General features: G+C 35.0%; 1 protein-coding gene across 11 annotated transcripts in view; it reads left to right on the top strand.

The window, feature by feature from the left end:
* SGCE (sarcoglycan epsilon) overlaps positions 1-13,248 on the top strand; it is a 70,676-nt gene that overhangs the window by 29,513 nt on the left and 27,915 nt on the right. For 10 of the 11 annotated variants that reach the window (XM_030822101.1, XM_030822099.1, XM_030822100.1 and 7 more), the window contains 2 exons: positions 3,354-3,426; positions 7,794-7,992. In XM_030822101.1, coding sequence (XP_030677961.1) covers positions 3,354-3,426; positions 7,794-7,992 — 272 coding nt within the window. The remainder of the gene's footprint in view (positions 1-3,353; positions 3,427-7,793; positions 7,993-13,248) is intronic. The other variant, XM_030822105.1, reaches the window with a different exon arrangement.

Genomic DNA, 13,248 nt, shown 5'->3' with positions numbered 1-13,248 from the left:
TGTCTGATAAATCTATTACAGAATGTATTGGAGGTCCCAGCCCGTACAGTAAAGAAAGAAAAAGAAATTAAATCCCTAAGGATTTAAAAAGAAGAAATGGAAACCATCAATGATATAAATGGTCTGTAGACTATTAAGAACCTTAAGAAAGGCTAGCAGTGAACTGTGAGATCATTATAAATTATTGTTACATTTCTATACATGAATAGCATGTATTGAGAAAATACACGTTTTTAAAAATACCATTTTTAATAGCAACAAAAAGTTGAGGTACTGGGAATAAATCTAACAGAATATATGCCAGGTCTCAAGTCTAGGTAGATTCGGGATTACATGTAAAATGCAAATTTTTAAACAATGATATTAAAATGTAGAAAAATCTCTTTTTGACTTATGGATAGGGAAGGATTTGTTAAGTAAGACCTAAATATTTTTAAGAGAAAAAATTTATCAATTTCACTATATGAAATTTGTGAATGTCTGTTTATCAACCATTAAACCAGAGCATGATTTAAAAAGACAAGCCACAAACTGGGAGAAGATATTTTCAACACATATAGCTGACTAAGAGTATCTAAAATAAAAAAGAAATCCTGCAATTTAATAAGAAACAGATATTTCGCTAAAGAGGAGACATAAATGCTAATAAACTTAAGTAGCTTACTCTTATGGGTAATGAGGAATATTCAGATGGAGATCACAATGAAAATTTTGCCATCAGTAAAATGCATTGCAGGTGGATGTGGGAGTTGGCATCACTACTTTGGAAAGCAGTACTGAATATCTCATATAGTTGAGTATCCCTGTACCTTATTATCTGGCAGTCCTACTTCTAGCAATATGCCCCAAAGAAGTACTTGCGAATGCCCTCCTGGAGGCATGTACAATCATGCTCATCAAGCAACATTTGTATAGCACAACACTGGAAAGCCACAAAACAATAGAGACCCAAAAGTCTATCAGCAAGAGAATATATTAATCTTGGTGTATTCACACAGTGAATGTTCAGAGCAATAGTGAACTTAAGCTTGCCCAGCAATATGGATGTTTTAAACACAATGTTCAATTTAAAAAAAAGTACTAGAAGACCACATGTAATAGTTTGCCATTTTGGTAGAGCTCAAAAACAGGCAAACTAAACCATATGCTTTAAACATTCATGCAATTATAATAAAACTGTATTTTAAATGAATGGATCGTTAAACACCAAATCCAGAATGACTACTTCTGGTTGGGGAGGGGTAAAAGCTTAGGCTAGGAGAGAAACACATGTACTGAGTTGGTTTCATAAGAGTTCATTGTGAGTGCATTCATGATATACTTTATGACTAACATACAGTGTTATGAATATGTATAAAAATATAGTAAAAAGATAAAAATGAAAGTTTACCATATCTTTCATATAATGTAGTGACTTATCTGTAAATAGCTCATTTTTACATTCATGTGTAGTAACAGGTATGGTATTTTAAAATATTCTATTAAGTTAGTCAAGAATTTTTATATCTTAAATATATAATATTTAATCATATAAGTCTACTATTTCATTCATTCAGTGGATGTTTATCTGAAATATTTAGATTGTAAGTATCTAAAATAGATCAGCTCTGTTTTAGAAATTGGGGAATCAAAAATAAAGCATGCACACATAGACACACACATACTCTTCTGCTTTGACGGTCTTCACATCATCATAATAAGTAAAATCTGAGGATATTACAGCAGTTAAATGTCTCATTGGAAATGATAGAAGGACTACATTCTGTTGTAGCTGTTAAAATTAAGCATCAACTATAAAATCAGATAATAAAATTCTTCCTCCTGATATGAAATATTCTTCACTCCCTTCAGTAGTCTGCATTATTTAAAAATAAAGACATTTATTGGAATTTATGAAACTTATAATAATGAAATTTATGATGATTAAGGGAAGGCTACCCATAAAAATATTGCTATTAATTTGAAAAAATCTATTTTTTTTTTCTGAGCTGAAGCTTCATGATATTGTAACAAATAGTAGAGGATCATACTTTTTATTGAAAATGTGATTAAATTTTTTGCAGGGTAAACTTTTCAAATGATGAAGTTTCTCAAACAAAATCATTTTGCGTTTTTTGTATGTTTCATTTGAGCAAAAGTTCCTAGTTTGTTTAATGGCTACTCTTAATTTTAATGTCTGGTGTGAAATTAATTGATCATGTGTCCCAACAGATAGCAGCAAGGAAATAATTAAATATGATGGAAATTTGACAAATCCTGGAGAGGGAGGTTCTTTTAACTTTATGGAGTAATATGCCTTTCAAAATATATACCTTTTAAACATTGTTAAAGGTTTGGAATTATTTATTTCAAAATTCTTACTGTTCTAACTCAGTATTTTCAATGACTGCAACTTATTTTTTTTGACACTCATGTAATGTATGAAAATCTTTGATATTTGTTTTAAAATGCACAAGATATTTATTTTTAGTTGAAGTCAGTTTTATCCTACTCTTTTGTCTCAGTGTCACCTCCAGCTGCAATCATTGCCAGAAGGTTAGTGCTGGGATTCTAAGATTTTGACACAATCATTTGTTTTTTTTTTTTTTTGAGGTACTGCAGATGTGTCCGAATGATTTAATATCTGTTATAAAGTTAAATAGGCCTTAAGTTTTGAAGCCATATCCTGTTGTTGGCCTTTGCTTTGTGTGTTGTTTGCACTGGCTGTTTCTGAATTGACTTTGATGTAAGTCTATTGGCTCTGCAAATGTTTACTAATATTTGCCCGTATGAAGAGATTGATTTGTGTTTTTGAGCATGTTCCATAAGCTTCATGGACTATGATCCTTACTACTTTACTCCCATCGTAAGTGAGATATGATTTCCAAAGGGTTATTTATGACATTTTTTGACTGATTGGGGTGCAGTTTAGTACTAAATGCAAAAAACACAAAGATGTGCTTGTTTTAAAGTGTACTTTTCATTATAATTCTTAAACTCCATTTAAAAGTACAAAAATTATTGGGTTTTTTTTGAAATCTTAGAACATCACCGGTAAGTAATTCATAATGGTTAATCCATTTACTAATGATGCATCTGCATTGCTACCAGTGCTTAATGGCCTTCTACGAAAGAGTCTTTCTGATTTTAACTTTTTGTTTCAGTACATTAAATACACCTGACTAATTATTTATTTTCCCATAATATTGCTAAAAGCTCTGAGTTCTCATTGCCCAGAGAAGGAATATTTTGTAAGTATATCAACAAATAATGAAAATGGAAAGAATGACAATTTGTTTTCATTTTAATCCTTAATGAATTTCATTTTACAAAGAACATTTCACTTCTTTAATATGGTTTTCCTTTTATAATAGATAACTGCCTACAATAGGCGCACCTTTGAGACTGCAAGGCATAATTTGATAATTAATATAATGTCTGCAGAAGGTAGGTATGAAAATATGTTGATCATTTCTTATTTACAAGAAGTATTTCATTGTTTTATAACTACATAAAATATAGTTAAGAATTTTAAAATGCCACATACCTAATATAACTGATGAAATAAGATGTAGGAAAGAAAACTAAGTAATATGTAATTTGTTATAAAATATTATGGTGTGTTATGATGGTGAAAAGCTCAGATAGGAAGCCAAACAGATAGTCCTCTTATTTCTCTAAGCCTTTTTCATTACCTTAAAATGGGACTAACAATAGCATTTCTCTTATAGGTATGGGATAAGGATTCACGGGATAAGGATTCACAATTTAAGGCTGGAGCACTGCACTCCAGCCTAGCTGACAGGGTGAGAACCTGTCTCAAAAAAAAAATTACTAACTAGTTTTATTATTTTATTTAAAAATTTACTGTAGGTAATAGTCTAAGTGTATGTGATAATATAGGGTTTCTGGAAAACAAATAAGCCATAACTTAGGGTACAATTTCCTTCCTAAATAGTTTATAGTGTATTAGTAATTTGTAGAGTCTTTCAGCAATTTAAAGTTTCTTATGCTCAGATTGTAAGTGATTTCCTAAGAATTTTGAAGGTTAGGGATAAGGAAGTATTCTCAGAATTACACTCTCAAGTATTTTAATCAATCGACTGGGAAAATGCCACCAAATACTTTGTAGTTAATTTTCTTTTTTTTATTTTTGAGATGGAGTCTTGCTCTTGTCACCCAGGCCGGAGTGCAATGGCACCATCTCAGCTAACTGCAACCTCTGCCTCCTGGGTTCAGGCGATTCTCCTGCCTCAGCCTCCCGAGTAGGTGGGATTATAGGCACCTGCCACCACGCCCGGCTAATTTTTTGTATTTTTAGTGGAGATGGGGTTTCACCATGTTGGCCAGGCTGGTCTCAAACTCCTGACCTCATGTGATCCACCTGCCTTGGCCTTCCAAAGTGCTGGGATTACAGGCACGAACCACCGCACCTGGCCTGTAGTTGAAATGTATAAATCATGAAATAATCCTCCCTATGTTAGATATCATTTATGAGGATGACAGGAGGGAAACTGATTCAGAATTTTTTCCCTCTAAAAACAAGAAAACAGTTGTACATTCTTGATAGGGGAATTTTTGCTTCTATTTACTAGTGCAACTAAAAACAAATGAGCAAACACCAAACATTTTATCAGAATCTACTAATTTAGCATTAATGATAATGCAGTCAAGGCTGGGTTAAAAATTACTTTTACATGATATGAAAGAAGGAATTTCTGTAAAATTAAACATATGTATGGAGAGATTGCTTGAAGACTTTAACCCCCTTAAGTGAATGTTTTCCCCCAGGTGTTTACCGGTATCAATTGTAGACAACAAATGTGCAAGTTTAAAATTTAAAATGACCTTCATATATGAAAAGCAAGTCCAAGTGCCAGTTCTGTGGGCCTGGACAGAAGAGTCCCTGTCCACTCTCCCACTCCCCAAAGGCTTTTGGTAGGTATTTATGTTTGGATCAGGGAGACTTCGTTCTTGACTGCAGTGGTGATTGGATGCTTACATGCTGTCTAAGCTGGCCCTGCAGAATTGGAATACACTTAATGAGCAGAATAATTGAAAAGTTTCCTTCCTCCTTGGGAATTCATCATTATAGTTATAAAGTTATACTACAGTGGCCTTGGACCATCTCACCTCACCATCATGCTCTCAAAGGGACTTGAAACTCTGTCAGGTGTAAAAGTCCCTACAAATTGAAAGCTTGGTCTATAGTTTGAACTTCTTCCTTCTCAAATCTAGTCTCAGTGCTGTAGATACAGATTACTCAAGGCATCTCAATAGATGTTGTTGTTGATATATGAGGACCCGTGGTCAAGTAGATACTAATGGAAGACTGCTAGACAACTGTAGGATTGAAAATTGGCAGCAGGGCTCTTTGTCTAAATAACGGGTTTGGAAGGTGTGCTAGTGAGAAGGAGTAGTAGACAGGTTTTAGAAGCCTCCACCTTTACTCCAGGCAGTGCTTGTTCCTCTGCTTTTTATGTAGGGTTAGTGGCCCAAACCTATTTGAACCACTGCACTAAAGTCCATGCATTTGTCCTTGCTGGTCTAGACAGAAATGTATATGTGCAGTAGGATGTACATGTTTGAGCATGGCCTACACTCATGTTATTTATCCCAGATTAGACTTAGGAAAAGAAATAACAAAAGTTGTGTATCAGGGTAGTCATGCTCTGTCCAACTCCCTGCCCAGCTGTCTCCTGTTCTGAGAGACCTAATGGGAAATTAGTCATGTAGACTCACACCGCATGAAGCTCAAGGAGAGTACATAAAGTGATTCTCTAAATTGGGTTTAGTGCCTCAGAGGCCTGCCACCAACCTGTTGGCCTACTGTTCTCTTGGCCTCTGTGATTTCCAAATATAGCAGGCATGGGATTTCCCCAGAGTTAGAAAGCTGCTGTGACTCATCTCTGGGAGGCCTGGCAGCAGCTCTTGGATGGGTAGATAGCAGGCAGCTGCCCAGCTCAAAGCCTCTGAGGGGTGTGGTGGCAACCACAGGCTTTGCAGCAGGTCTCAGAAAAGGAGCCATGAAGCGGGGTCACGTGGAACAGGAAAAGCCAGATAATAATTCTCCAAAAAGTAGGACTGATCATAAGAAAAAGGTTGTTGATACTTTTTAAGAAAACTGGATGTAAAAACATTGAATGAAATGAATAGATTTTAGACTTCTGGCATATTCAAAAGCTGTATTTGTATTATTTATAAATATTTTATTATTTATTGCCAAGAAACTTTCTCATAACACATTTCTGCATGACTATTTCTAGGTATGCAGATAAATGTAGCATGATTAAGCTATTTATCTGTATAAAACAGGAAATATGTCTATAAAACAGGAAATTTATTTGCATAAATGAGAATAAATATATTTTAGATTGCAGATGGGCTGTACATTAAGCAAATCTAACAAAATTGTAAGCAGAACAAGTGACAATATAGGACATAAGCAAAGAACTTTCTATGATTAGGGCTTTGAAAAACTAAATCTTTAAAAAGTGATGACCACACTCTAGAAAACTCTGTTGAAAATTCTGAAGCTGTAGTTTCTTCTTTGACTTCATCTCAGGCATCAAATGTCCTTTAATAGGATGCTCCATAAGAAATAAGTTAACCAAGATTTCAGGTACTTAATGTAATTTTTATTTTTTGTTCATTAAATAAAAGTGGAATATCTTACAGATACATGTATTTTATTGAAATAAATGAGAGGCTATACATAGTGTAATTACTACTGGGGAATTTAAATCTGTGTAGCACCTAGAAACATTTTCTTGTCCTTTTAAAGTACAAATTCAGATAATCAACCTTTTCATATTATTATAATTAGAGCTAACATTTAATATTTTATGAGCTCCTACTATGTTTTGGTAGCTCTGCTGAGCACCTTATATATGCAGTCTATTTTAGCATAGATAAAAATTATACAAGGTAAGTTCACATTATGAGATAAGCTTCTGGACCTCTCTAAAGATAAGCTTTCACATATGAAAGTACAATGAAAAACACAAGCAGCTACTCACCCTCTTGTTGTGAGAATTAAATGTTCTAATTCGCCTAAGTCCCCTAGCTTGGCCTGCCTCATAGTAAATACATTTAAAAAATTAACCTTTATTCTTACAGAAATATTATCAAATAAACAGAAAGCTATTATTTATCATAAGAGAACAATTAGAATATAGAGAGTGATGATTTGTAATTGAGTAGCATTTGAGTAACAAATTATCTTTATATTTACTTAAAGTTTCTCATATTGAAAGGCTGAATTTGACATGGGGTTGTTTTAAGATGTTAATCATGAAATATCGAGAGGGAAATTTTGATGACACATTGCGGAGGAAAAAACACTAAATCTCCAACAATGTGAAGTGGAATTCCATGAGAACTTTATAATTTTTCTAGAATATCTAATTATAGTGTGATTAAAAACTGTGGAATTGTTCTGGTTTTTAGAATTCCTTTTGGACATATAATTGATTTTTATTTCAGAAAAAGTAATATTTTAGTAATATTATAAATTTAAAATGCAGATTTAGCTTTTCTTAGTTGTTTTGCCAAATTCTATAACTATAAATTGCCCTGATGAGCCTCTGGTGAGCCTTGGATTTTACTATATTGTAGATAAAGTTCTGTTTCTAATGTCGGTTATGTTTTTAGATACATCCTCTGTTATACAGAAAGCCTTTAAAGTCAGTATTAATATTGCTTCCTGCTGCCAGGATTATGACAGAACTCAACAAATTACAAATTGTTCTTTCATTTCCTTTTTAAAAGACTACTTCATTAAAGATATGCATGCCCTTTTTCACCAAAATTAGACTTCCCGTTGCCATATCAAGCAGAATTCTTCATTAAGAATATGAATGTAGAAGAAATGTTGGCCAGTGAGGTTCTTGGAGACTTTCTTGGGGCAGTGAAAAATGTGTGGCAGCCAGAGCGCCTGAATGCCATAAACATCACATCGGCCCTAGACAGGGGTGGCAGGGTGCCACTTCCCATTAATGACCTGAAGGAGGGGTAAGCAGACCTTTATCTCATTGCCTTAAATATAGATTTTTAAATATGGTGATCTTATCAAACTTATTATAGATGGAAGATGGCCTATTGCATTTTTCTTTTTAATAAGAAATAGATATTATAAAGATATGAACATACTAGTAATTTTCTATATTGACAAAGATGTTGTGTTAATGGTTTTTTATATCTCAAGTTCCTGGTCTGTGAAATCTAATTGTAGATGAGGATCAGCATCATAAATTATAGCACTAAGTCTTTTGTACCTTCCATAAAGAAGCTGATTATTTAGGGCCATGAATTTCAAAGGAAATTGACGCCCCAGTTATTAGCTGCAGAAGGATGCGCAGACTGCTGTAACTTTATTCTAGGAAACTATTTCTTCGTCTTTAACATTCTTTCCACCATGTGTCGGTGACTGATGGCTGGGGTGGATTTGAAACCCATTCCTGTGACACAAAGGCCTAAAGCCTGACCTTGTCACTCACAAGCTGGGTGACACTGGGCAAACCCTGAACTCCTCAGTGCCTCAACTTCCTCATCCGTACCTGTGGGGATTATGTTCTGCCTCAGAGTTGTTATAATGATTAAGTGAGATAATGCATTTGAAAGGTATTTGTCAGTTCTCAAGCTGTGCAGGTAGAAAGCATGACTTCTGACCTTGTAGAGGTCAAGAAACAATCCTGCCTGGGTAAAGTTATTATCAAGACAAACTTTGATCTTTAATTTTTAATCTGTAGGTTGAGGCAGATTTTCTTTTCCTCCCTCAATCCTATAAAAGTATACTCTCTGGAATAAATCACATTTTGCATAGCATATTCTCCTTTCAACTTCTTCACCCATAATCCTGGAAACACTTTTATACAGGTGATATCTAGAATTAGCTAGAATACCTGGATTAGTAAGAATTAAATTTAAGGATAGCTTTAAAGGAGAACTATGTACACATGGATGCAGTCTGTGGGAGTAGGTAAAAGGCAAATGGGGAAAAACAGTGAGCTGTAAAGTCCAACTTAAAAATTTCAGAATTAAATTTTATCTTCTTTTTTATAGCAATGGATTTGGAAATCAGTCAAGCATACATAGAAGTCCTTTGAGGAAAATGGTTGCTTTATCTCTTGTCTATGTGCTAGTTGGCTTTCTATATGAAAACATAATTCTAGAGCTTAAATTTTTACTTCATAGTCACAACATGGTTCTCTTTCCTATAAAGTAATTAAAGCAGAACCGTGGAATGAGATGAATCTTCCCTGAAGGCATTCTCCAAATATGGAGGTTTTTAAACAGTTTTCTTAAGGTAATGTGTTCCACAATTGTTAAAACAATGACCAAATAATGTTGGAGGAAACAGCACAAAAACAAGGCATTGGTAGAGTTTTTCATTGCTGTGCTTTATTCTGGTCTCACTTTTTCTCCAGTTAGTAGTGCAGGTCCCACCCGTTGAGGTACTTTTAGAACCTGAACTAAACTAAATTGAACTAAGTAACTCCATAAACCAAACTGTGACCGAAAGCACTGCTTTCCAACTATATCTAGCCTGAAAATTGCCAATAGAACATTACTAAAAATATAGATAGGTTCCTGGCCTTTGTTCCCCCTAGAGACTGATTCTTTGAGCCTAGGGCTGGGCCTGAGCATGTGACTCTATATTAAGAACAGAATTTTTGTCCTACAAGTACTTGTTTGAGAATTCAATCACTAACTGACTGACCCCCAACACCTGCTAGAGGGTGGCACATGCTGTCAGATATTTGAGAGAATCAGTCCCGTGGCATTTATTTGGACTCTTGTCTCAGATCCCTTCCCAACTTGAAATGCTTTCCATGAGTTTTAATTTAATGTTAAGTCTTAACCTTTACAAAATATTCATATGGAGTCTTTTAAAATAGCATTTCTATAAATTGTACACAATGCCAACTCTATTACTCCAGTGTCTGTATACAAATACTCATAAAATAAAATCTTACTTGAGTTATAATTCGAAAGAAAAGTTTGTCACTGCAAATGATTTTGCATGTTTTCTTTAGTTGTTATGTAATATCATGGTAATAGAAACAATTTTTTAGCCCTGTTGCCTTAAATTTAGAAAAAAAATCCAATGCTTAACTAATTCTTTCCTTTTTACCTGTGTATATTATGATTTTTAATTCACTTAATATGCTTTCTGCCTTTTTACATTCTTTTGAAAATATCAGAGGCTATATAAATCCTTTAAAAATGAAATATTAAACAGATCAAGAAATAGGTTCAGAGCTAGCAAAGGAATTATATCCCTTTTAAAAATTTTTGTTTAAAAATATATTCATACACTTCAGAAGTATTAACTAGGCACCTAATAAATGTGTTTTGTGTAATACTTAGCATAAGTCTTAGTCCCAGATTTAAGAAAAAGATCTCCATGAAATTATTTCCTATTACACATGTCAGCCACAAGTACTGAGTGCAAATTTTTTCATATTTGATATGTGTAGTCAGTTAAACAGCAGATGACCAAGAGTAGCCCTCAGTAGTAGACCCTCAGAGTAAATCTACTACCCTTCTACTGCCTGAAGTGTCATTAAGTGTCAGTCCCCGAGAGCCCAACCTGCAGCATCTCAGCTCCTCATCCTTCTTGATGAGCATTTTTTTAAATCTCTGCAGAACTCACTGACAGCTTTCAAACTTCTCCTAAATCAAACAGAAAATGATTATGAAGATTTACTTCAAAGTGAATAAGCTCCTGCAAAGGAAGGCTGAGCCCTCTGAAAAGATTCCTTTTCACTTGCCAGACTGATAACCCCAAGGCAACTGTGCTGTTTCTGGGCATGGTCTTGGTGCTACTTTTGCTCCTGATGTTGAGCCAGAGGCTAAGGCCTCGTGGATGTATTTAGCCTGGGATAAAGCTGGTGGGAAGAAGAGTAGGTTCATATTTCATTCCAGGCATGTCATGGCTGCCAACCACAGGCGAGTGATGTAGTGTAAATGGTGGCTATGAAGGGAATGATGGGGTGTGAGGATTAAAGAATATACTCACTTTTCCTAAGAGATTGTCAAACCTACCACTATTTCCTCTGGTTACCAAAGCATGTGGATCCAGTTTCAATCAACAACAGAGAATCCTAGTTTATTCTCTAGACCATCTCACAAAGTACTCCCGCGGATTGTCTGCTTTTTGCTGTATGTCAAAGGCCTCAGTGAGAAGTTATACTTGAGGAAAAGAATGGAAGTCAATGGCTGCCCAATATTGGTCTGATGGAAAGTCATGATCCTGGGCCAATTTCAGTAGAGTTCTGAAATTGTCTCTATCTATGGTAACTTACAGAATTGCCCTTTGTCTGTCTGTCTGTCTATCTATCTATCTACCTATCTATCTATCTATTTATTTTGAGACAGAGTCTTGCTCTGTCACCCAGGCTAGAGTGCAGTGGTGGGATCTCGACTCACTGCAACCTCTGCCTCCTGGGTTCAAGCGATTCTCCTGCCTCAGCCTCCTGATTAGCTGAGATTACAGGCGCCTGCCACTGTGCCTGGCTAATTTTTGTATTTTTAGTAAAGATGGGGTTTCACCATGTTGGCCAGGCTGGTCTGGAACTCCTGACCACGTGATCCACCCGCCTCGGCCTCCCAGAGTGCTGGGATTACAGGCATGAGCCACCGTGCCTGGCCAAATTGCCCTTTATTCTTAAATGATGTCCCTCCTATAATTTTGGTACAAATATCCTTTCTTTTATGGAACAGTGGTGATATAGAAATATTTGCAAATGGCTTTAATAAAATTGGAAACCTGTATCAATTTTTATAACAAAAAAACGAAGTCAATGCAACTATATGTTTAATATCTACTCTTCTGAGTTCTATCATTTTTTCTTTTATAGTTTAAGGTTTATTTATTTTTTTTTTAATGGGAGAATATTTTATTAGTCTTTGGAGTACAGTGATTTTAAAAACACAATCTAGGATTGCAATCTACTAGGGAGCAGGCAAATAACCAGATAACTAAAATCAGTGTTTTAAGTACCACAATTGAGGCATCACAGAGAGGGCTCCTCTCTCACTACAGGTCTACAGCTGGAAAAGGTTTATAGAGGAGCTGAAGGCTGACTGAGTTGAAAATATAAGTACAAATTAGCCTGCTGAGAAAATGAGAAATGGGAATGCTATGCAGGGGAAAGGGCTTGGGCGAGTACCGTAGGTAGGAGAGAGCATAGTGGATTCAGAAATCTACTTAGTGTAGAAATGGAGAAATAGATCCAGAAGGGGCAAAGACCAGACCATGTAAGACCTTGTCTTCTGGGAAAAGTTATCTGGATTTCATCCTGAAGCATTAGGGACCTGTGCAGGAAATGGTTGGTACTAAAATTTTTGTTTTAGAGAGATCACACTTGTAGAATAGGGAACACTGAATGGAGGAAATGCTGTGTGGATATAGGTGCTGGGATTTTAGGGGACCCAATAGCATCCATTTTCCACTGCCAGAGGATACCTGAACAAGAGGAACATGAACACATGAAAAAATTCTTTTAGAATTTAGTGCCAATAAAACATTTAGGTCTCTAAGGAATAGTCATGCTTTCCCCTCTCTAATGATGAGAACTGTGACATTTACTGTGTTGTTTTTTTTTTTAATTTTAATTTGGGTACAAGACAATTAAGTGCCAAATGCAGTGCTCTAGCTTGCCAGAGAATTTAGTCCTTTCAAGTTTTCAGTGTTTTCCTAATTTCTGGTGACTTTTTCACTTGTTTATTTTATTATATGTGTTTTGCTATAATCCCATACATCTTTTACTCTTTATTTTGTATCTTATTTTTTGATTGATTAATTGCAGATATGTACATTAAAAAGAAGTGGGGTGGAGGAAAAGGCAGGAAGTTTCGTGCTGCTGCTTTTGAGAGCTCAACATTTCCCAGGCAACATGTAACATATATGGACATATTCTTCTCTAAACTGTCTTTTATCTTCTATATACATAAAATAACAAGGTATATTCATTAATTGGGCAATTAGGAAAAAATACAATCATTGGATCCATTTATTTGGCTATTGCTGGAAAAGGTGGAGTTTTGACTTAAATTATTTGCCATTACTTGTTTCTTCACATTATAAATCTAAAGGCCTCAATAAATGCATTTTACCTCAAAGAAGAGAAATTGAATTGTTCAAATTGGAAGAAAAAAAATTCTTCACAAGAAAGAACTCTATCTAGTGCACTCCAGTCTCTAATCTTTTGAAGTACCAGGCTTTGTTAGCATTCATTGAGAGCCTTATATTTGATAATAGCC

This window comes from Nomascus leucogenys, chromosome 11 (assembly GCF_006542625.1).
Source record: "Nomascus leucogenys isolate Asia chromosome 11, Asia_NLE_v1, whole genome shotgun sequence".
Classification (NCBI taxonomy): domain Eukaryota; kingdom Metazoa; phylum Chordata; class Mammalia; order Primates; family Hylobatidae; genus Nomascus; species Nomascus leucogenys.
This window is presented reverse-complemented; position numbering and strand designations above follow the sequence as displayed.